Source organism: Neovison vison, chromosome 4 (genome assembly GCF_020171115.1).
Source record: "Neovison vison isolate M4711 chromosome 4, ASM_NN_V1, whole genome shotgun sequence".
Classification (NCBI taxonomy): Eukaryota; Metazoa; Chordata; class Mammalia; order Carnivora; family Mustelidae; genus Neogale; species Neogale vison.
In genome coordinates this window covers 3,253,531-3,280,236 of record NC_058094.1, presented here as the reverse complement: position 1 = coordinate 3,280,236, position 26,706 = coordinate 3,253,531, and the positions used below count along the sequence as shown (strand labels likewise).

At 53.7% G+C, this 26,706-nt stretch overlaps 2 protein-coding genes and 1 non-coding gene across 3 annotated transcripts in view; 1 reads left to right on the top strand and 2 right to left on the bottom strand.

Annotated features, from left to right (window-relative positions):
- TRAPPC9 (trafficking protein particle complex subunit 9) overlaps positions 1–14,623 on the bottom strand; it is a 521,456-nt gene extending 506,833 nt beyond the window's left edge. The window contains exon 1 of the mRNA XM_044244893.1: positions 14,606–14,623. The gene's annotated coding sequence lies outside the window, so the exon portion shown is untranslated. The remainder of the gene's footprint in view (positions 1–14,605) is intronic.
- Positions 14,049–17,184, top strand: CHRAC1 (chromatin accessibility complex subunit 1). The gene is made up of 3 exons (XM_044244896.1): positions 14,049–14,232; positions 15,732–15,858; positions 16,539–17,184. Exons 1-3 carry the CDS (start codon positions 14,086–14,088, stop codon positions 16,658–16,660), a joined length of 396 nt encoding a protein of 131 aa, XP_044100831.1. The 5' UTR covers positions 14,049–14,085; the 3' UTR covers positions 16,661–17,184.
- Positions 17,185–19,476: 2,292 nt separating this feature from the next.
- On the bottom strand, positions 19,477–19,580 carry LOC122905803. The gene has a single exon (XR_006384476.1). It is a non-coding gene; the product is annotated as a small nucleolar RNA U13 (small nucleolar RNA).
- Between the last annotated feature and the right edge of the window lie 7,126 nt (positions 19,581–26,706).

Below are 26,706 nucleotides of genomic sequence, written 5' to 3'. Positions count from 1 at the left end.
ACAACATGCGCCTGGAGGGCTAAGGGACCTGCTGACCCGGGATGGCCAAGAACTCAGTACTTCGATGCGTGAGGGTTGACATTTTAACCATCTATTATTTTTAAAGATTTATTTATTTATTTTACAGTGTGGGGGCGGGGAGAGACAGCGCACCCATGAGTGGGGAAGGGCAGAGGGAGAGGGAGAGAGAATCCCGGGGAGACTCGGTGCGGAGCACAAAGCCCAACGCGGGGCTCGATCTCACGCCACTGAAATCATCACCTGAGCTGAAACCAAGAGTCTGGAACCAAGAGCTGAAACCGAGAAACTGTGCCACCCAGGCACGCTGTCATTTTTTTTTTCTTTTTAATACGTTGCAAGAAATCTATAAATGAGGGAAAGAAGAAAAGTATTTCATAATGGCACTCTCAGGTGCAACCACGAATTCAATGTATGTCCTTCTACTGGTGTATAAACAAGGAGCAAGCACTGAGGCGAGCCAGAGGGACGCTTTCAGAGCAAACAGAAATGCGGCGTGCCAGTCCGGACAAAGAATGAGAAAACACACAAACCAAACCTGCCCAGGGTAAACTCCGGGGAGGGAGCTCACGCACATGAACGCGGATGTCGTGGAGGGGATACGGGAAGTCATTGTCTCCGAAGCTTCCAGTAAAGGCGGTGGGTCTGTGGCTGCGGCTCGGGGAAGAAGGAGAAGGGCTCGGCCACGCGGGGACCGGCGACCGAGGTGAACAGAACAGGGCTTGTAAGGGTCTGAAACAGGTGCAGAAAGGACCAGGAGGACTGACTGAGCCACACGGGACCCTTGAAAGAAGCCGGTCTCTGACGTCGGCCCGCCCAGAATCTGCATCTTATCTCTGCCTCTTCTGTTCTCTCTCTCTCTTTTTTTTTAGGATTTTAATTATGCCTATGAGACAGAGAGAGAGACAGGGAACACACGCGGGGAGGGAGAGGGAGAAGCAGGCTCCCCACTGAGCAGGGAGGCTGATGCGGGACTCGATCCCAGGACCCTGAGATCATGACCTGAGCTCAAGGCAGATGCTTCACCAATTGAGACACTTAACCAGGAGCCCACCCCCACAAGCACCACTTTTTAAAAAGATTTATTTACTCACGGCAGAGAGAGCACATGTGGGCACAAGCTGGAGGGGCAGAGGGAGAGGCAGCGAGAATCCCAAAGAGCCTCCACACTGAGTGCTGAGCCCGACGTGAGGCTCGATGCCATGACCTCGAGGTCTTGAGTCAAGCCAAAACCAAGAGTTCGATGCTCAACGGACTGCGCCACCCAGGTACTCCCTTCTTTTTTTTTTTTTTTTTTAAAGTCGTCTCCTCACCCAGCGAGGGACTCGAACTCCTGACCCTGAGATCGAGCGTCACAGGCTCTCGGTCTGAGCCAGCGCGGCGCCCCTCTGCTTCACGGCCTGACTCTGTGTGAGCCCCGAGGCTGCTCTGAGCCCGTCTCACCCTGCACAGAACGGGCGCGGGAGGACTGACCCGCTGACCACGGCTGGGGGTAGCTCGGCCGCAGGGGGCGCGACAAGGGCACGCGGTCAGCACTGGGGCCGGGGCGGCGCCCACCACGGTCTCTCCTCCGAGGCTACCTTGTTCTCATTTTACAGGTGAGGCAGCAGAGGCTCAACAAAGGTAAGGAACGTCCCCAAGGGGCCAGCAGCCAGCCCACGAAGGACTGCAGGACCGCCGAGGGGCTGGGATCCGGGGTCGGGAGGACCAGATGTCACCGTTTCACAGAAGGCCACGAGTCCAGGTGGGAGGGAGGACGGCCTTCTCGTCGCAGAAGCACAAGCACCTTTGTTTCCTTTTGCTGGACGATGCAGCTGATTACTTGGCTTGGGTGGCGATTGTTAGAGTCAATGCAGACGCTAATTAAACACTGAACCTGTGTTCCTGGGTCGCATGTGGTGAGTTTGCTACAAGACCCTGATCGCGACATTTTCGTCAGCTGGACCATAAACAACTCGGCTCATGTGTGTTTCTATTTAAAGACATTTTGATAGGGGCGCCTGGGTGGCTCAGTCGTTAATCGTCTGCCTTGGGCTCAGGTCCTGATCCCCGGGTCCTGGGATCGAGCCCTGCATCGGGCTCCCTGCCCAGCGGGAACCCTGCTTCTCCCTCTCCTTCATACTCTCTCTCTCTGTCATGTAAATAAATAAAATCTTAAAAAAAAATTAAGGACACTTCAATATATCTTATTGATTCTGTAATATTCCTTGATGCCGAATTCACGCAGAAACCTGAGACAGCCGTGAGAAATTATTTCCCAAAAGCTTTCCCAGACTTTAGCCCAGGTTCCCATTTGGGATGGTTGTAAGCACTTGGTGCCTATGGCCACAGACCCCGAGTCCCCGCTAACGGGAGCAGCCGCCCCCCTGCTGCTGCGAGCGTGTCTTCTGGCTGAGCGCACTTCTCATTCCCGACATTAGGAGTCCCTCGCTCTTCTCCCCTCCCATACCCTAACTCAAAACTGACCGTACCAAGGACAGGAGCTGGGCGGGGCAGGCAGCGGGGACCTGGGGATACACGTTCCACATTCTGTGTTTGTGTGTCTCTATGTATAACCACGACACGAGACCCCCATCAAGGCCACACCGCTGTCACTTAACCAAATGCCTGTCCTTCAAGAGTTGAACTGTTCCTCCCATTACTGCTATAACTAAGACTGTTCCGAGTGTCTTTGCACATAAGCATAACAGACGATCTCCTTAGCGAAGGTACCAGAGGCAGAGTTCCCAGATGAAAGGCAAAAGCCTTTTAAGGCCTTTGATGCGGACGCCGAGGGATCTCCCGGGACGTCAGTGCAGACCCGTGCGGGAGCCCAGCCCAGCCAGTGCAGGAGGAAGGCTGCGTTAAGCAGACTCACTGACAACCCCAAAGGGCTTCAGACAGGCAGAGGCTCCCACCAGGGGGACCGCGCTGAGTGGACGTGTTTCCAAACCAGAATGAGGTGTACAGCATTTTCATGCCCCCCCACGCTCTATGGTGGGGACTCAAGCTTCTTTTGGATCATTCTGGGGGATGGGGAGGCCTGATGACACCGGCCTCAGGAAACCAACATGCCTCCCACACCCACCCTGGACTCTAAGTCAGTGACCCTGCCCTCTCTGCTCCTGATCAGCTTTTCCTAAAAGCACTCGCTGTGTTAACTGTAGTTACCTGAGCATTTATTTTTTATTTTTTAAAAAGATTTTTATTTATTTACTTGACACAGAGAGAGATCACAAGTAGGCAGAGAGGCAGGCAGAGAGAGAGGAGGAGGCAGGCTCCCTGGCAAGCAGAGAGCCCGATGCGGGGCTCGATGTGGGGCTCGATCCCAGGACCCCGGGATCATGACCTGAGCCGAAGGCAGAGGCTTTAACCCACTGAGCCACCCAGGTGCCCCTGAGCATTTATTTGTTGATTGACATCAAGGTACGAGAGTCCCCAGAGAGACCTGTTTACAAAAAGAAATAAGGGGAAAAAAACCCTAAAAGCAAGAATTCCTCTAACAGTTAAACATCTTGTCATAAAGAAAGGTAAACCCAACGTGCACGCATTCTAGGCGAACAGATCTAGACCAGAATCCTGTCTGGAATCTGGGGGGGCTCGGGCCGGGGTCTCCTCTTAGTCTTCTATTACCCCGGGCTGCTCGCTCCCTCCCAGCTCCCCAGGCTGCACAGTGACTTAGAACGCACGCTCAGATTGCTCCTTTTTCCTGCCCAGATGAGAAGGATAGAGACGGCTGGCTCAAGGCGTGTCACCCACGCCAGGATACCTGGAGGGAAGCAGGCGTTTGTTAATAATCGGTCTGGCTCAGACGGCGTAAACCGAGGACACGGAGCAGAGAGCTGCTTTCTCGAGATGCGCAATTCGCGACCAGACGGACATTTATCTATGGCGTGTTCTGAGCCCAGCATTGGGTGGGTGCCTTTTCACGATGGCTTGCTGGACCCTCACGCCAGCCACCTCGGAGCTGTTCTTGGGATAGGGACGGGAAGCGGGTGCCCAGAGACCAAAGCACACTGCCTGACGCCATACAGACCCACAAACCCAGCTGGGCACTGATGACCCCGAGGGCCCCAATGAGCCACAGGGCCAGAGAGTGCTCCTGGACGTCACTGGTCGGGGTAGGGAGGGGAGGGCTGGCCAGGGCCGTGAGGAGCGGGAGTTGCCTGAGGGACCTAAGCGGAGAGGACTCTGCGAAGGTCTGCAGCTGGTGTGTCTGCGCCTGGGGCAGGCGCTCTGCGGTCCTCACTGGAGAACATCAGCGCCCTCCGCCTTCCGGCTCTCAGCGGGGACAGATCCCAGGCTCCCACCCCACCCCCACCCCCGGCCCCCAATCCTCCCCCTCCCAAGCCACTGCTGGTTTCCAGCCTGCCATGAACCCAGACCCAGGCAAGGGCCCAGTTCCGATTAAAAACACGAAACAGCCAGGTGGCTCAGATGGAGAAGCCTCTGCCTTCAGCTCAGGTCATGATCCCAGCGTCCTGGAATCGAGTCCCGCCTCGGGCTCCCTGCTCAGCCGGGAGCCTGCTTCTCCCTCTCCCTCTGCTGCTTGCCCCGCTGCCTGTGCTCTCTTGCTCTGTCAAATAAAATCTTGGGGAAAAAAAAAAAAGAATAATCTCAGCTTAAAACACACACACACACAAAAAGGGATTCACTGTAATAGGCACCAGCAGGAAAGACAACCGGCGTGTCAGCGACTAGGAGACATTTAGCAGACACGGCCTGGGGACGCTTCTGGCCATGTGGGCCACACATGAACGCCCTGGGGGGCCTAATCCTCCTCCATTTATTTCTAAACCTCATCACTGATGGGTGGGGTTAAGAGTTTTCTGGTTTGGGCATCAAAGAGCTAAATTCTGGAAGCTGGAGGGCACACGTCCATGGGGACAATGTGCAATTCGTCCACCAGAGCCGGGCCCGCTCCCCTTCCCATCTCCGCCCCACCTCCCATATCATGGGGGAAATCGGGTCCTGGCCTCTCTCTCTTCACTGCTGTAGCCACAGCTGACGGGGGTCTGTCTCCCCAAAGCTGGCGCTCCCCGGTTTGATCAGCCTAACGGAGCTTACTTCGACAGCCCCCCACCTTTGTGGAGGCTGTTCCTTCGGCCCAGAATGCCCTTCCCTCTCTGCGTGGCCATGAACTCCCGCTTGTCTCAAGGCCAGCTCTGTCAGCGAGGTCGGGAGGGGCGCACCCCTGGGGGCCGGGGGCTCTTCATCCTCCTTGTACATGTCTGCTTTCTCTCATTTTTCTCTATCCTTGAGAAGTGTTGCTTTGGCAACAAGAAAAGAATGATTTGTGATGATGGTGGTTAAGTCCCGGGTCGGACGTCAGCTCTTCCGGGAAGCTCCCCTCCTCCACACGGTGCTCCTCGGGGGTCCCTCACCAGGGGCTCCCCAGCCCCTGCACGTTTCCTGCGACCCTTCCCACCGTCCACGGCGCCCTGTCTGCCCCTACCTGGATCCCATCCCTCACCCCACTGGCTCCAAAACAGCAAGGCCGGTGCCTTCCCTTCAGAGCAGGGCATCACGCAGGAACTTTGTGTGACAAAAGGCATTTGTTTCAAGCGTCCAGTTGAATGCGTTTTGGCACACACACACACAGCCTTGTGAGCACCCGTCACAGTCAGGACACAGAGTGTTGCCCCCACACCCCTGTGCCAAGCAAGCACCTGAGGGTCTGTTCTCGGGGGCTGCACAGTAGCGTGGCCTGATCTAGAAGCCACGAGACGGGGTCACACACTCTTCTGCGTCTGGATCTTCGGTTTAGTATAAACGCTTTGGAGACCCGTCCAGGCTGCTGTACTGGACGCTCTCCCTGGCGAGGTCCATCGCAGGGCTGGGCGTCCTCAGGTTACCAGTCCGACCATTTGAGGCCACTACGAAGGAAGCCGATCCCGACGCTCAGGGACAAGGTTCTGTGTGGGCAGAAGCATTTGCTTCTTTGGCTCAGTATGGGGAGTGGAGCTGCTTGGGTCACATCGAACGCGTTTAACAGCTAAAGATCTGACAACCTGCTTCCCCGGGTGCTGCTGCCGCACAAGTTTACCGGCGTTGGTGTGTGGATGCTGCGTGGCCCCTGGCCTTCTGTCACATGGGGTGGTGGGGGCACCCGACCCCCCTCGACTTGCAGAGGCTACCCCCCAGCTCCCTGCCCGGGCTGCCTGCACCCCGTGAAGGAGTGTGGGAACGCACACCCTCAGCTGCGGGGAGGAGACTGGAGCAGCTTACTGCGGCCTTCGCTGCCTCCTCCCCCCCGACTCCACGTGGGGCATGACGCGGCAGTCTGCCTTCTCCAACCTCCTTCTCCAGCTACTCTTCTTCCCCGGTCCTCCGACCAGTCTCAGGGCTCTGCCCATCTGGTGCTGACATGCCCGTCTCTCCCCAGCTCTGAAGTCACCCCTGTCCCCCACACTTGGATGTCCACAGGGCAGCTGACCTCTCTTCTGCCTGCCGGTCCCCCAGCCATCTTGGACTTCCCACGTCCTCAAAGGAACTCCTGACTCCCCTTCTCCCTTCCTCCCATTCCAGAGATGGGCACCACCATTTCCTCCGCCTTTCAACCAAGGAGTCATCCTGGATTCCTTTTCTTCCTCACCCAACTCCAAGGCAGCACTAAATGCTGTTACTTTCACCATCCAGACTCTCCCCAAGTCCCTCCAGGTTGCTCTCAACCCAACGCCACCCAGACATTTGGAAGCACCATCGTATCTCGCTTGAAGTGCCTCCTAGTGGATCTCCTGCTTCCATGCTCCCCACACCCAAAGGTAATATCATAGGCCAACATTTTCTGCAGACATAGAACAATGCACCTAAAATTCATATGGAATCGCAAGGGAATGGTCAAAACACTCCTTAAAAAGAACGGAGTTGGAGATCTCACCCTTCAACACTCACTACGAGGCCGCGGCATCGTGTACGAAGTGGCGCGGCACAGAGAGACCAACGGCCTCGAATGGAGCTGAGAATAACCCTTCTGTGTACGAGAGATTTTCCCACGAGGGTGCCGAGAGGACGCCGTGCTGGAGAGATGTTACAGAGACGAAGCAGAATGGTGGGCGCTGGGCTGGGAGTGCGGAAGATGGGAAGACGAAAGTTCTGGAAAAGGAGGACAGTGGTGCGCGAATGTACCCAGTGCCGCCAACCCATGGCTTCAACGGGACGTTCTGTGTTGTGATATTTGCCAAGACAAAAAACCCCGAAAAACAAAAAACACAAAAAAACAAATTTTTGGCGCCTGGGTGGCTCAGTGGGTTAAGCCTCTGCCTTCGGCTCAGGTCATGGTCGCAGGGTCCCGGGATGGAGCCTTGCATCGGGCTGTCTGCTCAGCGGGGAGCCTGCTTCCTTCTCTCTCTCTTTCTCTCTGCCTACTTGTGATCTCTGTCTGTCAGATAAATCAACAAAATCTTTAAAAATAAATAAATAAATCATGCATCAACTCTTGTCGCTTTCACACTGAAAACTCTCCTATGACTTCCCACCATCCCAGCCTGGACCAGCAGGCTCTGCAGTCCGACTCCCACCACCCCGCGTCTTGGCCTGGACCACCCCCCGCCCCAACATGAAGGTCTGCAGCATCACTGCAGGCCGCCGCCGTTGGCAGCCCACGTTGGTGGGCTCTGGTTTGCCCCTCATTATCCCTGTATTCAAGCCGTTAGCTGTAATGACAGCCTGGCATAATTGTATTTTTACAATTTGTGTAATTACATTCTACCAAGTGAAATGATCGCTATTATCATTATCAAATATTTATTAAGCACTTCGAGCCGTTCGCAGCTAACAAGATGTGCTCTCAGCTCTTCAAGACCTTCCTTCCTCGTTCCATCTCAAGTTCCTTTCGGCAAAGCTCCTTCTTCCTTCTTGGGGAAGAAACAAGGAGCTTCTGGGCTTCTGCCTGGGGCTTTCTTTTTTTCATTTTATTTTATTGATTTATTTGACAGAGATCACAGTAGGCAGAGAGGCAGGCAGAGAAAGAGGGGGAAGCAGACTCCCTGCTGAGCAGAGAGCCCAATGCGGGGCTCGATCCCAGGACCCTGAGATCATGACCTGAGCCGAAGGCAGAGGCTTGACCCACTGAGCCACCCAGGCGCCCCTGCCTGGGGCTTTCTACCCACGCACTCGCGTCAGCTTCTCAGTGAGGCCGGGGAGCAGACGCTGTGATTCTCATTTCCCAGACTAGGAACCCGAGAATCGGAAGCTGGTGATCGCAGAGCTGAGCCTCAGACTGAAGCCTTTGAGAGCAAAGCCGCAGCCGCTCTTCTCACACGCACAGCTTGCTCGTTCGGACGCGCTCCGTCCCCCCAGCCCCCGCCCCCTTACTTGCACCGCACACGCCAGACAATGTGCGAGGCTGGTGGGAAGAACATACCAGCAAAGCGGTCACTCTCAGACAGCGTCGTGAGTCAGGGCCCAGCTGGTGGCGGGCTGCTGAACGGGAGCCGTGGGAGGGAGGCGGGGCCCACGGCAAAACGAGGGCACAGGACAGACAGCCGGCCCTGCCCTCCCACTGTTTCAGTTCGATTTGTACGGAAATTTCCAAAACTTCACCTGTGGGCAACTCTGGCAGGTACTGGTTATCGTCTCGCTTCCAAGCAGTTCCTGCCTTAAAACTTACCTCCCGCCCCTGGCCCCCAGCTTCTCAGGAGGCACCACTTATCCTTTATTTCAGGAAGACAAGCCCATGGTATAAACCTTAATTGGCTCAAAGCAGTCCTACCTGTCTCCCTCCCTTGGCCAGTGGTTGGTCTCAGGGTGGGCGGATGACCCAGTTCTAACACAGGAGAGCTCAGGGAAGGACGTGAAGAGATCCACCTTTCCTCAGTGAAAAGATTAAAGCCTTGAAACTCGATGAGCAAGGATCGCTTGGCCTACTGCCCCTTGCCCCCATTCCCACCAACACAGTCATAGACTCTGGAACAGCCGCAGCCACTCTGGAGTCATGAGGTAACAAGCACAAGGTCTAAAACCAACGTGCCAGGACAGAGCAGAAAGACAGAAAGATCCAGTGTCCTCGCTGCACCAGCTCTGGGGGCCATGACCGCTTTTCACAAAAGTCCCATCAAGGGAGCTCTGATGTCACCGAGGGCGGCTGGAAGGAGAGCAAGTGGCGTGTCCAAGTAGGGCATCCTGCTCCTTGTTGGCTAAGGACCTCATCCTGCTCCTTGTTGGCTAAGGTCCTCCTTTGGTGAGCACTCCCCTGCCCCACGTCGCCTCGCAGCTCCCCCAACTCGGGCCCATCTGCAAACTCCTTCCCCGGACTTTCCTGCCAAGTTCCCCATGTCGCTCTGCCCATGCTCCTTGGCCACCAGCTGGAATGGGAGCCGCCAGCCCGAAGCTGGTGTCGACCCTGCACTCGGGTTTTCTCTCCATCCAGGCTGGTGCGTCTCGGGGAGAACTCCTCGCCTCCACTGGCAGAGCCGGGGTTCTGCTGCGGCGTTCCCGTTCTGTCAACCTGGTCTGTCTTCCCTCCTCTCCTGCCCACGGAGAACCCGGGACCACAGTTGTGGGGAGTGGGCGGAGGGGATGGAGGGGAGGTGCTGCGGGTGCCCGAGCCGCCTGCTGGGGGGCCTCCCTCGTGCTCCCGCGCCCTGCGTGATGGGGACAGGCTTCCACCTCCCCTGCACAGTGGAGCTGGCCCATGGCGGGGTGGATCACGTCACACCCAGCTCAGGTCTCGGCCTCCCGCGTTCGGCCTCCGCCAGGGTCCCATCGGAAGCTACTGCTCAGACGGAGACTAGTTTTTGGAAAAGGTACAGTTCTGCTTCAGCCCCCGTGTCTGCCCTGCGCCTGTTACCGGAACCTGCCAGACACCCCACCTCGATCTGTGGGGCTACTTGGCAAATGGCCAGAGCAGCACTGAAGTGCTTCACGACAAGTGCCATCAGCACAGGACACGTCTGTTCTCACCCCTTCAGGCCATTCCCGGCTGCTGGTGCTCACACGGGACCACGATCCCTGGTAAGTCGGCCCTCCTGAAGAACTCAGCGCCGTCCCACATGATGCTCTGTCCACTTGGACGGACACCACTTGAAGCCCCCAAGTATCTGCTGATAAAAATTGCACAAATGCCCCCCCCCCATTCTTTCACTGTGTGGCTGTCTCCTCAATCAGACTTTGTAGTTGTCCCCCGCATGCTGGGATCAGACTCGCTACGGACTGGAGCTCGTGAGGGCTAGTCCGGAGAGGACTCTGCGTCTCCTTGCCAGATAAGCACCTTGAACAAGCTCATTAGCAGGACTCCAGGCAGGCAAACAGTCTCTACAAGCAGGGGCTATTTCTACCGACAAACAGGCTCAGAGGGAGAGGGTTAGCGGTATGCTTGTATCTTCCCAACGGTCTCTACTTCTCAGGACCCCCCTCTCCCCAGTCAACAGCCTAACTTCACAGACAAGACCTGTGAATTCAACTTACGCAGTAATTATGCATCAGAAAGAATCAAAGGTGGGTCTGATCTTTAGCCCACGAGCTGAGGCTACAAAAGTAAGGAATCCTAGGACCACCACAGGAGCTGGCGCTCTCTTCAGGCTCGATCGGAGTCTAAGGCTTTCGGTTTGCTTTCTGCGTGCTCTCCAGGGCAATCTGCAGCCAGCCTATCCCCCAGACCCTATCCCCACCATGAGGGTCGCATAGGGCCACCCTGCTTTCCCTGAGCACTCACTCCATCTAGGAAACAACAGGGTACAAGTGAAGTAACTGTTTTTCCTGGCCGGGCTGCCTGTGAGGTCACCTCTGTACCAGCATCACCCATTCGGAAGACTGGCCCTTGGCTCTCGATTCCCACTGACCTTGGTTAGTTTCCTAGAACCAAGTACATAGTGTCCAACGTTCAATTAGGAGAGTGAACACTTCCTAAGAGATTTCAGTGTGGGGCCTGCAGGGTGATCGGGGAGCTGCAGGTGGGAGCCAGGGGCTCCAGGAGAGCAGGGGAAGGAGACACTACCCGGAGCCCGGGAACCTGCACCACCCCTGGCTCGAAGCCCAGACGACCCAGTGAATTCCCAAGGGCGCCGATGCTGAGCAAAACCCCAAGGTGAGGCTGCTCAAGCCCCCATCTGTGTGAGGATGTTCACTGCGGCTGCCTGCGGCCGGTGCTGGTCTACAAGCCCGGGCCTCCTCCCCGCCTTATGCTGCAGTGTGTCACCCGTGTCTCCCGCAGGCCGAACCCAGCCAGAAGCCAGCTGGCCGGGGCCTCCGGGAAGTGCAGGCAACTGCTTTCTAGCATCCTGGGATTCAGACACAGGGGGCAAGAAACAATGAGCCTGTGCAGCGGCGTCAGAAATGACGGGCATCAGGGGCACCTGGAGAGCTGTCAGTGGCGTGTTTGACTCTTGATCTTGGGGTCGTGAGTTCAAACCCCACATTGGGTATAGAGATTACTTAAAAAAAATTTTTTTAAGACTTTATTTATTTGACAGGCAGAGATCACAAGTAGGCGGAGAGGCAGGCAGAGAGAGAGAGGAGGAAGCAGGCTCCCTGCTGAGCAGAGAGCCCGATGATTTGGGCTCGATCCCGGGACCCTGGGATCATGACCTGAGCTGAAGGCAGAGGCTTTAACCCACTGAGCCACGCAGGCGACCCGAGATTACTTAAAATTTAAAACTTTTTTTATTTATTTAAAGATTTTATTTATTTGGGAGAGAGAGAGACAGAAAACAAGCAGAGGGAGCAACAGAGGGAGACGGAGCAGCAGACTTCCCAAGAAGCAAGGAGCCTGATGTGGGACTTGATGCCACCATCCGGGGATCATGACCTGAACCGGAGGCAGATGCTTCACCGACTGAGCCACCCAGGTCCCCTGAGATTACTTAAAATCTTAAAGGGGAGCTTTAAAAAAAAAAAAAAGAGAGAGAGAGAGCAGCCTGCCTTTCGAGATGTTGGAGAGAGCCGCGCGGTGGGTGTCCACGGAGCAGCTCTTTGCCCATCCTGGGAGCGTCAAGGGCTTTCCCACGCACAGAGGACAGGAGCTGCTGGGACCAAGAGCTGAACCCCAAGGCTGAGACTGTGCCTCCTGCCTGCACGCTGCTCAGGGCAGGGTGTCCGTCCTCACTCGACAACTGGCCGCCTGTATGTGGGATCTACTCGTCCTTCCACTCTGATGGCTTCCCAACACTCTCCACACAGAAGCCACAGATTTCACCTGCCGGCCTGCGCACTTCCCGCCGACCCCGCCGACCCCATCTCCCGCGCATCTCCCACACGCTCTGCGTCACCCACGAAGCTCCGACCATGCCGGCCTTTCGGTTCCTCCACTTCGCCCAGGGAGTCTCCCCGCTCCGGCGTCCTTCCCACAGGCTGACCCGTGGAGAACGCTCATCCCAGGCTTTCTGCACGGGGCTGTTCCCTTCTCCAGACTGGAGCTGGAGTAGCACTTCTCACAGAGGCTACCCACGACTCGCACTTCCTTTGGGACACGTGCCTGTTTATCCTCCTGTCTCCCTCATACCTGAAAGTCAGCTGAGAGAGCAGGGACCAGAGCTGTCGGGCTCACTGGCCGTACCTGTGTGTCCAGCAGGGCCTGATGTGTATCTGGGCCATGACCCCTGGTGACAGTGGTAAGGCAACAATGTCCTTGCGGTCTTGCCCTTCCCCTTGTGATGGCACAGCACATGGCAGGTGCTGAACTCACGAGGTCACGAGGGTGGAAGGAGAGGTGAAAACTTTCTGAACACCCCAAACGCCAGTCATCTGGGCCATGCGTGTGACCTCTGGTCTTGGGTCCCCTCTTCAGAAGAACAAAGAGCAGTAATTTTCAAAACTTACTAAGCTTGTACAAACGTGCTGTACATGTTTTATATTTTGTAATCATTACCCAAGTGACGAAAGACTGAAATCATAAAGGTTAAACAAGATAGACTTTGAGTTTTCCGAACTCTTTTTATATAAAAAAAAAATATATATTTTTAAGTAGGGCTGCATGCCCAATGCAAGGCTTGAACTCACAAGGGTCACCTGCTCTACCCTCAGGCCGGCCAGGCGCCCCCTTTCACATGAACTTTGAAATCGAAGTGGATTTGGGGGTGCGAAGACCTTGCCGCAGGAGCACTGAAACCTTACACGGCAACCCAGGCTTCTGGAGATGCTGTGCGGTTCGCCACTGACCTGGGAGGAGTAGGACCAGGGTCTGACTCGTGTCCCTGCAACTAACACTGAAGCTGCTCCAACCCTCCGCGGAGGCGCTTCTCAGCGCGCCATCAGTACACTGCACGGCCCCCCTTTCACTCTATCTTCAAGGTCCCCCACCCGACTCTCTCCCACCGCCTCACTCTCGCCTAACCCCCATCCCCTCTGGCCCAGCAACAGCCCCTCGCCGTGCTCTGCATCCACCGCTGCCCCGCTCCAGTCCGCTCACACGCAGCACCTCCAGCAGTCCCGGGAACACGTAGTGGGGCCTCCCGACTCTCCCCCGGGCTCGGGATTGACCTGGGAGAGCTCCGGGATCACGAAGCCCGCCCGTCGCGGGCCCCGCCCCGTTCACTTTCCCAGCTCACTTGGCCTTAGCCGCACTGCGTCCCCCCACCGCCCCCAAGCAGGGGCGCTGTTACGCAGGGCTGGAACGCCGACCCCGAGAGCCAGACCGGGACCGAGCTGGGGCCGCCCACCCACTGGGCCAGCGCGGGCTCCCGGCTCACCCGCATCTCACGCACGACCTCCAGCCCTCCGACGGCCCGGGGCTGCGCACGGCCGGCGGCCGGAGGGATCCCGTGCAGCCCTCCCCCGTGCCCTCCCCGACCGCTTCCCTTAGCGGACCGGCCGGCAGCGGCTAGGCCGCGACCGCTGTCCCCGGGCCGACACGGGGCTTCCCGCACGCAGGCCGGGCCCCGCGACCCGGCCCCCGGCCCCGCACCGCGCAGGCCGCCGGCGGGAAGGCCGCTCGCGGGCCTCGGCAGCACCGCCCCGCCGGCCGCCCTTCGGCGCGCGGCATGTCGGGGCTTGTAGTCCGGCCCCGGAAGGGCGGCCGCCCGCCCCCGCCGCCGCGCCTCCCCGACACTACAACTCCCACGGGGCAGCGGGACGCCGCTCCCGCACACTCCGGGCCGGCCGCCTGCCTGCCTCGCGGCGGGTCCGGCGGCCGCCGCGGGGCGGGGCGCGAAGATGGCGGACGCGGTCGCGGGCCGGGACAAGTGCGGGGAGCCGCGGCTCGTGTCGCTGCCCCTGTCCCGCATCCGGGTCATCATGAAGAGCTCCCCCGAGGTGTCCAGCATCAACCAGGAGGCGCTGGTGCTCACGGCCAAGGCCACGGTGAGGCGGGCGGCGCGGGGAGGACGGGGGGAGGGCCGGGGGCCGCCCGGAACCGTCGCGCCCCGCCCTGCCCCCCCCGGGCTCCGCCGCGCCGCCGGTGCCCCCCTCGGCCCGCGCGCCGCCGGCCACCCCCGCGGGATCGCGGTGCGCGCGCCCTCCATGACGCGCCCGGGTCCCCTCCCTCGGCGCGCGCGCCCTCCGCCCCGCCCGCTCCGCCGCTCCCGCCCTCCCTCGCGCGCCTTTGGCCCACCCACTCGTCGCCGCTTGCTGCGCCGCGCGCGCGCCTCGCGCGCCTCCCGTCCTCCCCTGCGCGCCCTCCGCCCCGCCCACCGCGCCGCTCACGTCTGCCTTCGCGCGCCTCTGGCCAACCCACCTGTTTCTCTCTGCGGCGCCGGCCTCGCCCCGCGCAGCTCCCGTGCTCCCCTGCGCGTCCTCCGTCCCGCCCACAGCGCCGTTCCCGCCGTCCCTCGCGTCAGGCTCGAGTGGCGGCGCGGGCTGACGTGGGCTGACGCCGGTGTCCCGCGACGTCTCCTCTCGGCGTGTCAGCAGAGCCGGGGCCGCAGAGCCTGGCCCAGGGCTCCCGGCGAGGGCTCCCGGCGAGGGCTCCGGGGGTACCGCCCGGCCCGCCGCTCGCGCCCCATCCCCGCAGCCGAGCGCGGCGTCCCCGGTACTTTCAGGGCCTCCTGGGTACGCCCAGAGCTGGCGGGGCGGTTCGGTCTGGGGCGGGGGCCGGGCCCCTGCGGGACCGCCCTGGGCCGTCGGGGCTGCGGCGGGGGCCGCACAGCCCGCTCTTGGACGCCGCCCTGCGCCGCTGGGCCGTTTCCCTGCGGGGGGCCGGCGGACTTCGCGTGGTTCCGCCCGGAGCCGCCTTTCTGTTTCATTGTCGCGGGGCAAGGGTAGAATCCAGTGACTCAGCAGTCGGGGTAACACGCAGTGCCCCTAAGTGACGGCCCTCTGGGAGGCGCGGGAGCCGTCCCCGGGGCCGGACGGGGCAGGCTCCCCGTCGCAGGTGGTCCGGGGGTGCCCGGGCTCCCTGTGCCCGCTCGTCCGAGAACGAAGGCGGGGCCCGGCCCGCACGTCGCACTGACGGGACTGGCGGGGGGCCCGGCGCGGGCTGAGGCGCCCGGGAGCCGCGGTCAGTTCCCGGTCTCGGGGCTCTGCTGTTGCGCGCTGCCCCTCGGCGCAGCGCGGTTGGGCAGAGCGGAGACGCGTTCCCGGCCCGGAACTTCGGAACGCTCTTCGCCTTTAGAAACAACTGCTGCTAGACATTTCTGATTCCTGTTGAGTGACCTTTAAATGTCCTCCTTAGGTCAGGAATCTCGAGTAACGTTAGGGAAATGTTTGCTTCCTGCCAACTCGGATGCAGCCTTGCTTTCTTTCCGACCTGTTCCCCTTCCCCACCGACCCCCGAAGTTAGAAGTCGCAGTCCTCTGCGGTCAGCGGGTCGCGTTCTGCGGTAAGTTCCCGAAGCATCCTGCCTTCTCGTTCACTGTGTTTAGGAGCTCTTCGTGCAGCACCTCGCCGCCTGCTCCTACCGACGCGGCAGCGGACGTGAGAGGAAGGCCCTCACCTACACCGACCTGTCCAAGACCGCGGAGGAGTCGGAGACTTTCCAGTTTCTCGCAGGTACGCAGCCTTTGCAACATTCTGGTGAGAACGCCCACAGGGTCATTTACAGCCGTTTTCCCCTTTTTCCCCTGCTGTCACTGAAAGAATCCCCCCCACCACCCCTGCTTTCTCTGGGTGCCATAGCTTACCGTGAGCGGGCACAGGAAGACACTTTTAGTTTTGTCAGTGTGTGCGCGGTGCAGGTCACCTAGGATGGCAGTGAAGCCAACACCTGCACAAGGAACGTTTGGCTGGTGGGGGGCTGGGTGAGCCCGGTGTACCCACCCCCAGACCCCTTAGCACTGAAGGGGGAACTCTGGGCTGGTCTGCTTGGCCGGGGAAACAGAGACTAGTAGCTGTTGTGCACAAGCTGTGTGGGCCACAGCTGGAAGGGGCCTAAATCTGCCCCCAGGCCCAGCGAGCTTGTCTCGGGTAGGTTGAGCGGACTTGCTCATTCCACACCAGCACGTCCAGGAGCACGTGGTTTGCAGTCGGTGGAGGGAAACAGGTCTTCAGCATTAGTCAGGAGGCAGTGCTTGCTTGTTTCCTACTGTTTCACCCAGAAGTGTGGTCAGAATTTTGTCTTGTTTTGGAACCTATTCAGAGCTCAAAGGAGGAACTAGCATATTTTGAAATATGCATTGCTGTGTTCCTGGTGTGCCGAAACCAGTTGCTGATGTTAGCTTTATGTTTTTAAGATATATTACCAAAGAAGATCTTAGCTAGTAAATATCTGAAAATGCTTAAAGAGAAGAGGGACGAGGACGAGGAGGAGAATGACAGCGGTGATGGGAATGACGGGGACGAAGCAGAATCCTAGACCAAACAGGAGGTGCTCGAGAAATCAGCCTGCCGAGTTCCTCCTGGATTAGCAGCGCTGCGTGGAAGCAAGCACAACGCTGTGTGACCTCAGACACCTGACTTCCCAGAGACTTAAGTACATTGGGTTCCTTCCTGGCTAAGATAGAGCACCTGATGTGCCCACACCATGAAGGGCCAGAAGGAAGGTGGCCCAGACAGCAGCCTCTCTCTGAGGTTCGGGCGCACGGGGGCACCGAGAGCTGCCTGTACACCCAGGCCCTGACCGCTGATCTAATGCAGCTGTAAGCTGTAGAGACAGACAATTTTGCTTCTCTTTTTAATTTACAGATAGATTTTGAAGAGCTTCTAGAAACCAGTTGTGTAAATTTCTAGATGTATATTTGGAAATCTTTGTAAACAACCAGATGTAGTTTGAGCCAAATACATAGTTTATGGGTGATAAACATTACATTTGAAAATCTGACAATTTGTTCAAATACTGCAATTTTATTAACTGTAAAGAAATAAATATCTTTATTAGAAGCTGTTGTTCTATAGTAAATGCTTTGTGGAACTAGTTTTAGAGCTCTGTTGTTCTGATGTCTTATTACTTGAGAGTTCTGCAAAATTTAAAAATAAACATTTCTAGCACTTATTCCCAGAGGAAAAAAAATCATAATTAAATCAAATACAAAAAGAAATACTACCTTTGAATAAGCATATATTTTTTTATTAACATATAGTGTATTATTTGTTTCAGGGGTACAGGTCTGTGAATCATCAGTCTTACACAATTCATATTTTTCTTAAAAACATTTTAAAACATTTTGTGTATTGAAAATCTCTCGGGGCACCTGGGTGGCTGTCGGTTAAGCATCTGCCTTCAGCTCAGGTCATGATCTTGGGGTCCTGGGATTGAGCTCTTGTTGGGCTCCCTGCTGTCTGCTTCTCCCTCCCCCTCTCCTTCTGCCCCTGCTCTCTCTCAAGTAAGTAAATAAAATCTTTAAAAAACAAAAAACAAAACCCTCTCCTTTTACTCTTCCTTTTTTTATAACCAAAGTAACTGTCTTTACTGTTCATAAGAGGAAACTTATGAGAAAACTTTTTTTTTCCTACATAGAAGAAATTTTTGGCTCCTGTTTCTTTAGTCTCTCTCTTTTTTAGAAGACTTGAGTTATAGTTTACATCTAGTAAAATCATCCTGTAGTGTCCGTTCTGTTGGTTATGGAAGTATTGCTATATGGGACAGTTCCATCCCCCAGATACGTCCTTGTCCCTCCAGAGTCCCTTCCCTTGTCCCCAGGCAAGCACCGTCGTTTCTGTTCCTCTTGTTTTTAAATGTTTGAACTTTTTAAAAAACCCACACTTTGATAGAGTTTTGAGCTTTGACAGATGCAGAGTTGTGTGAACACCACAAGACTCCACGGTCGTATGCCTCCTCTCAAATTCCCTCCTGGTCATACTCACTCCAGCCCTTCACCTCGGCAACCACTGAGCTATTCTTTACCCATATAGAAGTTGACAGACTTTTTCTGGAAAGGGTCACGGAGAGAACATTGTAAGGTGTGTGGGCTGTCTCGCCTGTCACAGCGGTGGACTGTGGCACTGTAGTAGACAAGCTGCGTACGGGAGGGAGGGAGTACGGCTGCGTGCCAGAGGCTTCAGTTCTGGACGCTGAAATTTGGATCCTAGCATCTTCATGAAGCATGAAATATTCTTTTGATCTTCTTGAAACATTTTAAGAATGTAAATAATGTAAAAGCCATTCTTAAGCTTACAGGCTGTACGGAAAGGCAGTGGGTTGGCCCTGGCTCCCAGACTGGTTTGCTGACCTGCCTTCCCATGTCACGTAAGTGGAACTCGGTACAGCTTTCGTTTGGTGATACGGAACGCCAGGGAGATTCACGTTACTGCAGGCCCCACTCTCCTTCCTGCTGAGTAGGCTCCCATGGTATGGCTTTAGAGAAGTGTGTTTCTCCCACTATAATCGACAAATAATTGACAAATTCCCACTTTGGGTTTCCAGTGTTGATGATCACAGGTAAAGCCCTAGAAACATTCGTGTACAGGTTTTTTGAACAGAGGATGTCCACTTGGACATGCTTGAGTATATGCTGAGGAGTGGAATTGTGTACTGAAGTCCATAAGAAACTGCCAAACTCCAGCGGCGCTACCGTTCTGCACTCCCACCAGCAGTAAAGTTCAAGTTTCAGCTGCTCTGCATCATCTGCAAAATTGGTAGTTTTTTGTTTTAATTTTAGCCATTTTCATGGGGGTAGGCTTTAATTTTACATTTCTGTAATGACAAATGTAGAGCATCTTTTTATTTGCTTATTTACTGTATTTTCTTTGGTTAAATGTCCAAATCTTTTGCCCATCTTTTTATTGGGTTTTCTTTTTGTTGAGTCTTGAGAATTTTATGTCTTCTGAATACAGTCCCTTTGCTAGATTATGAGATTTGCAAACGTTTTCTCCCGGTCTGTTGTTTATCTTTTCCTTCTCTTGACAGTATCTTTCAAAGAACAGAAGTTATTATTTCTCTCTGAGAAGTTCTTAATTTTGAGGAAGTCCAGTTGATCAGTTTTTTCCTCTGGGGACCATGCTTTTCTTGTATCTAAAACCATGTCATCAGACCCAAAGTCGCAAAGATCTTCTCTGTGTATCTTAATTCTTTGAAGTAGGCTCCACACCCTGCATGGAGCCCAGCAGCGGGTCGTGAACTCCAGCCCTGAGATAGAGACCTGAGCTGAGATCAAGACTCAGACACTCAGGTGCCCTCTCTATTGTATTTCATTTTTGTTTTTGTTTAAGGAATTATTTTTATTTTTTTTAACACATCAGGTGGGTAATGTGCCAAGGTCGTAACAAGGTTTGAGGGAGGCACATGTCACACAAGACTGTGAACACCCAGTCATCACGCTTCTGAACTACAAAAGGATCTAAGCAATTATTTTTAAATCTTACCTTTTTAAATCCATGCATGGCCACTAGTATGTATGCCTCCAGTAACATGCTGCTGTGTAAGAAATCCCCAGAACAGTACCGCTTCCTGCGTGTAGGCAGGTGCAGCATTCTTACCCCAACCTGGGCACTTCAGTTTTGGTTATCTAGGGAGGTCCCCTTCTTGGGTCCTTGAGCCACACGCCTGTCTGTTATGGTCCCTTGCTAACTGGTGTCTTCACCATCTCTAGAGCTGTTTTCCTCTTCTCTGCTGGTATCAGGTTACCAAGACATTTTATGAAGATTAATCTTTCCTAGTCAGAAATGTGAAAAGTAGCTGATTATTAAAGTGGTTACTGGGGGCCACACCTCTTCTAATATTGCGTACCTTTCGGTGTAATCCTCCCATCAACTTGTAAAGGGTCCATACTTTAAAAGAAGGGGATGGGAGCTCAGGCTAAGGCATTAGTCCAGGACATACCTAGAAAGTGCTGGAACTGAGATTCAAGCCTCAGACCGCCGTCTTCACTGGACCATGCAGCTCAAAAAAGAGCACTTTCCCCCCATGCCGTGTGGGTACACTCTCAACATGGCATTCAAGACCCTTCACACTGAGCTTAGCCCTTTGCAGCCTATTCTTCCTATGTGAACCTTCCATCCCTCCTGCTACCGGCTCCTTGTTGTCTGTGGAGCATAACGTCCTCTAGTCAGGAGCTTTCTCTTCTGAAGTTTTCTCCTAATTCATGTAACACCATTGTATAGTTTACTTAAGATTTGTTAGAGAGAAGGCGCCTGGGTGGCTCGGTGGGTTAAGGCCTCTGCCTTCGGCTCAGGTTATGATCCCAGGGTTCTGGGATCGAGTCCCGCATCGGGCTCTCTGCTCAGCAGGGAGCCTGCTTCCTCCTCTCTCTACCTGTCTCTGCCTACTTGTGATCTCTGTCAAATAAATAAATAAAATCTTAAAAAAAAAAAAAAAAAAGATTTGTTAAAGAGAGAGAGAGACCAAGCAGGGAGAGGGAGAGAAACTCAAGCTGACTCCCAGCTGAGCACGGAGCCGGTCTCGGCTCAACCTCACCCACCCTGAGAGCAGGACCTGAGCCGAAACCAGGAGTCGGACACCCAACCCATCAAGGCAGCCAGGTGCCTGCCATCATGCAGTTTAATTAGACGGCAAGAATGTCACCAAGGGAGCCCATATGTATTAAGTAAAGACGTCATAGATCTCTCATCATATTCTTTCCATTTCGGCTAGCATGTCCCATGGCCAGTGGCACTGGGGTGCTGTGTGGGTTTTAGTTACTGAGAAGTACTGGGTCCTGGCTATCTTAGGCAAGGGGTGGGGTGGGAAGAACTTCATTTTGTTAGAAAAGAACAAAAAAAGACCAGAACAAAATATACCAGAAATTTGAAGAATTACCTGTCAGTGTTGTGATTATAAATAATTTAAAATTTCATCTTCATGTTCTTCTGAACTGTCACATTCTCTGTAATTAATACATACTATTAAAAATCAGGAAATCGCTTTCAGCAAGAACAAAGAGTTGCCCTGCTTTACCAACAGGGTTCATGCATCCTAGGGTTTTCAGCCATTTTTTGGCTTAAGTCCAACCCTCCTTTCCCAACAGCACGTACTTTTCTCAGTGCAGAGATGCACAGTGGTCACCAACAGCCCAGAGTGAGGCCACCAGGGACTGCAGAGCGGTAGGGGTACGTGCAACCCCAGCCCGGGCGGAGGGAGTCGTGCCCCACCAGGCTGCGAACCCTGGATGCGGTCAGCGTGGGTTCCTCCCACACGGTGTGGGCCTCGGAGCTCGCGCTTGACTGGGACTTGGTCCAATGGCTCTCTTCTTCCTTTCTCGTGGCTGCTCAAGTAGGAACACCCCATCCTCCTAGATACCACTTTTTTCTAATTCATTCCTCTGGTTTTCACCCCCAAACCCAAATTCTCAGGGAGTAATGCCCAGCTCTTCCGAACACACAGTTCAAGGAATAGGTCGGGTCCACTTGCAGACCAGGCTTCTAGACATCCATCCTAGAGGGCAGCCCTCCACCTCTCCCCCCGGCCCCGGAAGCCTGGACTCTTCACCTGTACAGAAGGAAGTACCCAAATCAATCTGCAAATAACTGAAGATCTTGGGGACAGGCAGCTGTAAATACGAGGAATTTTATTTTATTTTTTGCTGACATACTATGAGGCAAAACAAAATTGACACCATACAAAATAACTTTATAAAATATCATTCACATCATATTTTATCAGATTTACAGCATTCTGTGCATGTTAAGGGTTATGTAAGGAGGTGAAAAAACACTATGCCAAACTTTTAGTATTAGTTTATATACACACGGTAAGAAACAAAACAAGTAACTGTTAGGTTTTCCATGACTTTATTGCAAAAATAGTGCAAACTACTTAACCTAGTAAGCTGTAAGACAAACTCGAAAGGACCCAGCGAAGCTCAAACACGACAATAGATGCTCCGTGTCTCAGCCTTTAGCTCTCTGCACCAGTGCTACCGTTCGTGAGTCCAGACCACTCCCCGGCAGCTGGGTGCGGCGAGCGCTGGGGACGGAGGAGCGCGGAGACCAGAGCCGGCCGGCTGCCTGACGCCGGGGATCCCCTGAGGCTCATGCTACTTACTCAATGGCAATTCTGTGAGGTCTGTGTTGAAAACATTCAGATGCCATCGTGTCTAAGTCCGACCTTAGGAGGAAGTTCTCCAAACCTCTTGATGACATGGTGAAAAGAATTAAGAAAGCAGCATGAACGGAAAGGACTGGGGACATTATTGTCTGCTTGCACACACGGTACCCTTTTTCTCAGGGATGTTTGTTTGGGTAAAGTAGTATTCTACTGGTGGGCAACCTTTGAACCAGATACCGAAGTTAAAAAGACAAAAACAAAGGATACTGTATCCAGACAAGAGTAACTTTAAAATTTCTTTCAACAGTCTATAGGGGTCCAAAAAGCATAGATCTAAAAACAAAATAAGAGCAAAACAAAATGCTACATATAAAAGCTAAAGAAACAAAATGCAGCATATTCAGGTTCTTTTTCTTGAGGTACCTATATAAATTTCATCCCCTGCCCCAAAGTACTCTTGTTAGGTCAAAGAACAAAATGCTGACTGGTGAGCCGACCGCGGGGCACTCGTCACTACCGAGAAAGTGCAACAATGCGGATCTGTGTATGCAGCATACGAGAGGGGGCGAGTCTGCGAACGGGGCTCAAGCACTGACCCGACGGGCGCGCGACAGGGAAAAGCACTCAACTAGAAGCAGCCCATGTTCCAAGATCCTGCGGCAAAAAGCCTCCCAAATCGACTTTCAGAGTTTTGCCACTAAGGAATGTTGGTTCTCTTGTAAAATTCAGAGATCTCTTTAAAATAGTAAAACTACGTACTACAGGAAAGAGCCCTACTGGTTATTTCTTATTGGTATAAAATCAAATTCTTAAGACTCCAAAATATTGTGTTACCTCCAAAGAATTAAGTTAAAAAAGATCACCAGAGTAGGAAAAGTCTAGAATTGTAAACCGCCAAATAGAAAAGCGTGGAAAGTCCTCGATCTCCTACGTTCGTGCCTCACCTGCCAGAAAGCTCGCCCGACTCACGGCGACCCCGGGCCTGCTGCTGAGTGCAGGCCTCCCCCCTTTCCAGCCGGCGCCTGCCCCCCCAACCCCTCCGGCTGCCGCGGGCCCCAGCACCTCCACCAGGAGAGGTGGGCTGCGCGGCAAACAAACGTACACGGTCCGCCAGAGGAGGACTCGCCAGGGGAAGGCGGGGGCGCTGACGGCCGAGCCTGCCGCGGGAAGGGTGTGCGCCAGCTGTTCGTGGCTGCCCCTTCATTGGCACAAAGAATGAAGAGAGAGCTGTTGGTATATGCATAGAAAGTTTGGAATTTGTTTGTAAAATGTTAATTTGCTCTTGGACATCATTTCTTTTCACAAGAGGGCAGTTTTCACAAGACTTGACTAGCTGGCTGGGGGAACCTATCCAAGTCCACGGGCAATTGGGCTTTTCTCCCCACCTGCAATAGGAAAATATTTCATTTCATACTGATTTTTTTTTTTTCCCAATGCATTAGGATTCAACACAAAAGGCACAAAATAAATAAGACTATTCTTAAATAAACGGAAATTATGATTTCAAGCTTTGTGTGGCGTTCTAGCTTGCTGTTTGGTTACTTTTTCCAATTTAATTTGACAGACTTAGTAAATAGCACCCAACTGTTTAACTGAGGTAGATCCACATTGTAAAGAAAGCTGGGTCCCCTCCATTTTACGTCTAAATTTAAGATGCTTTTACAAAAACCAAAATCCATAGAATCCTATGCAGAAGCGATGGCAGGCGGCACTGCCTGAAGAAACCTCAGAACGTGAGCAGGGTAGCAAGGGATATTTACGCCCAATCACACTCTCCATCGGCCACAGATAAATCTCAGACTGGAGGGAAAAAACCAAACCTCTAAAAGTAACCCTGGAAAAGTCTCTCGACTTTCAGAATAGGTCTTCTTGACTGACTGCCACAGAAATGCACAACGGTCCGTTTTCATCAAGCAGCGGTAACAGCCAAGCCAGACCAGAGAGCGCACGAGAAGAGAGAGCCAGCGAGAGCTCTGGATCACTAGGAGTTTCCCTTTGTAACCCTAGAGAAAGACGGCTTGAATTACGATACAGCATCTTGATGGGAACAGTTTAAACTCACCGCCTGCTATTTTTGCATACTCTGAAACTTACAATTGTAACATCTGATTAAGGCTTGAGTTACAGTGGCGCCACCACCTAGCATCATGTAGGCATTGGACATCCTCAACACACGGAATGGTATGGAACGAGAGACAAGGACGGAAGCCTCAGAAGTGTATTTAGCAAGTACTGTAACTTTATAACGAGTTGTACAATGCATGTAGCAAATGGGAAGTTATACAGAGAGGCCAATGTATAGAAACCTAGTTCATACAGGAACTTCCAATCTCCAAAACCGCACCGCACGGTTTCTTCACAAGCACAGGATGCGGTCGCGAGCAGCCGGCCACGCAGTCACTGGCAAGTCCACGGCAGGTGCGCACGGCACCGCCTCACCAGCGCCCTTGGAGCCGGCGCAGCTTCTTAGGAAACAGTAAACTTTCAATGGTCACGACACATTTTGATTCAAAATATCTTCTAAACTGTTATATCGCAGGGGAAATGGAGATGGGCAAGATCCATCTATGGAACTTCTGAATTCATTTTTGGTTCTTTTTCAATTATTTTATAAAAATAAAATGAAACTAGAAAAGTTGATAAAACTCAGGGTTAAAAGCCCTCAATATGTATCAGGTAAGTCGTCTGCAGTGTACCAGAGGTAAGACAAACCTGCATGTAGACACTACATTCTTTTCTTGTATTTAATGAGTAGCCACTTTGCTGCACAGAAACTTACAATTATTCTCTTAAAACTTTTTAAAAAAGTAAAAACTCACTTGCCTCTACAGTTATAAAACGTGAATTCATACCTTCAACAACTACATTAAAATCTACTATCAAACTCAGGACTCAAATTTCAGTTTAGTGCTCAACTCTACGTACTTTCAGGATTTCGGTCATGTGTATGTTTGGCTTTGAAGAGGAACCAAAATTAGCGACGTGCCATCCCCTCTGCGGCCAGCACCTCCGCCGAGGGAAAGACGTTTGCCTTTCAAAATGGAGAGAGGGTAGAAGGAAGGGCCAAGAGGAGCTGCCAAGAATGAGTTTCTATGCGTTTTTAAAGTAAATAATATTGGATTATTTCCCCCACTTAAAAGCAATAAAATCATCCCTTGACAGGGACACCCCCTGACCCTTCATGGGTAAGGGTGGTTTTTTTGTTTTTTGTTTTTTACATTAGACCATCAGCCAAGAAACTGCTCAAAGTTGGCTTGGAAAAGTGAAGAGATCAAAACCGTGTCTTCGGCATGTCACAGAGGGCAGTGCCCCGCGCGCAGCTCACCCACCCCCGCAGCTTCCCCGCACGGCACAGATCAGAGTGGCAGGAACGGAAAGCGCCCCCAAACAAGGACAGGGGGACTGACTAGCACCTTACGTCTGAGGACTCCACACGCAACTCAGAGACACGACTCCGGTTCCTCCTCTAAAAACCTAGTTCCAGGACACAGAATCCACTTGGCGAGTGACGCTGAGGACAAAACCACCAGGTTCCACTGATGGCCACGGGCCATGCCCGACAACAAGAGATGGATCTTACGCTGATTTCCTGGAATCCCAATGGACGTGGACTTGGGAAGGAAGTCCCAGGACTATGAGAACCTCACGTTGTCCGGCACGAGACAGAGTGCCGGCATCAGTTTACTGAATCAGGAGCTGAGGAGCGGACGCGGCTTCAAAGGCAGAAGGTCAACGACTGACTAGTGGAACGGTACAGGCTTACTTCCCGCTAAAAACACAGCCCCAGCGTGATTCCAAAAGGACACTGAGGACCAGACTTTAAAGGCACAGAGGCTGAGACTGGGTCTTCCAGAACACGCTCAGTCTGGTACCAATGGAGACCAGAGGAAAGCCTGGTGCCACCTGCTTCCAGGGTCCGAGGGACCTGCTCCCCCCCCAGCCCCCCTGCGATTGTTCCCGCAGTCTCCGACGTTCCCAGGAGCCTCGGCTCCCCAGTGCGAGAACCTAGTTCTGCCAGGTGGGGCCAAGGAGCTGAGCAGTCAGCCTGCATCGCACCCCCTCGCCCGGTTGTGGGGGGTGTGCTTGGGATCAACTCAGGGTTTTAAGGACCTTGATTCAGAAGTTACTTAACGGAGGGCAGCCTCAACATCTAGTTCCTGGAGACACTTGAGGGTGAAGAGTTAATATTTGGTGTTTTAGCTTTAACTCTGAACCACTCAAATCCAAGGAGGTTATAAATAGAAGACAATTCAGCTTCCTCCCACCCCCCAAAAAAGGGATGGGTCTCATACCACCAAGGACATTTAAAGATGTTAACACATCTACATTCTTCACATCAACCAGTAAGAGAAAAGTGTTAACAAAAGCACCAGTAATCTTCAGTTCCCTCTTTTCAAATAATTTTTCACGAATGCAAAGATGATGCAAGAGGCCTACCCCAGGATTCCGGAGACTGGGATGCAAAAAGCTGATGGGTAGAT

Excerpts from the sequence above, each read along its gene's own strand:
- CHRAC1 (XM_044244896.1), top strand. The coding sequence starts at position 14,086 with ATGGCGGACGCGGTCGCGGGCCGGGACAAGTGCGGGGAGCCGCGGCTC. Across the intron at positions 14,233-15,731 it reads TGCTCACGGCCAAGGCCACG|GAGCTCTTCGTGCAGCACCT; the intron begins GTGAGGCGGGCG and ends CACTGTGTTTAG. Across the intron at positions 15,859-16,538 it reads GACTTTCCAGTTTCTCGCAG|ATATATTACCAAAGAAGATC; the intron begins GTACGCAGCCTT and ends TATGTTTTTAAG.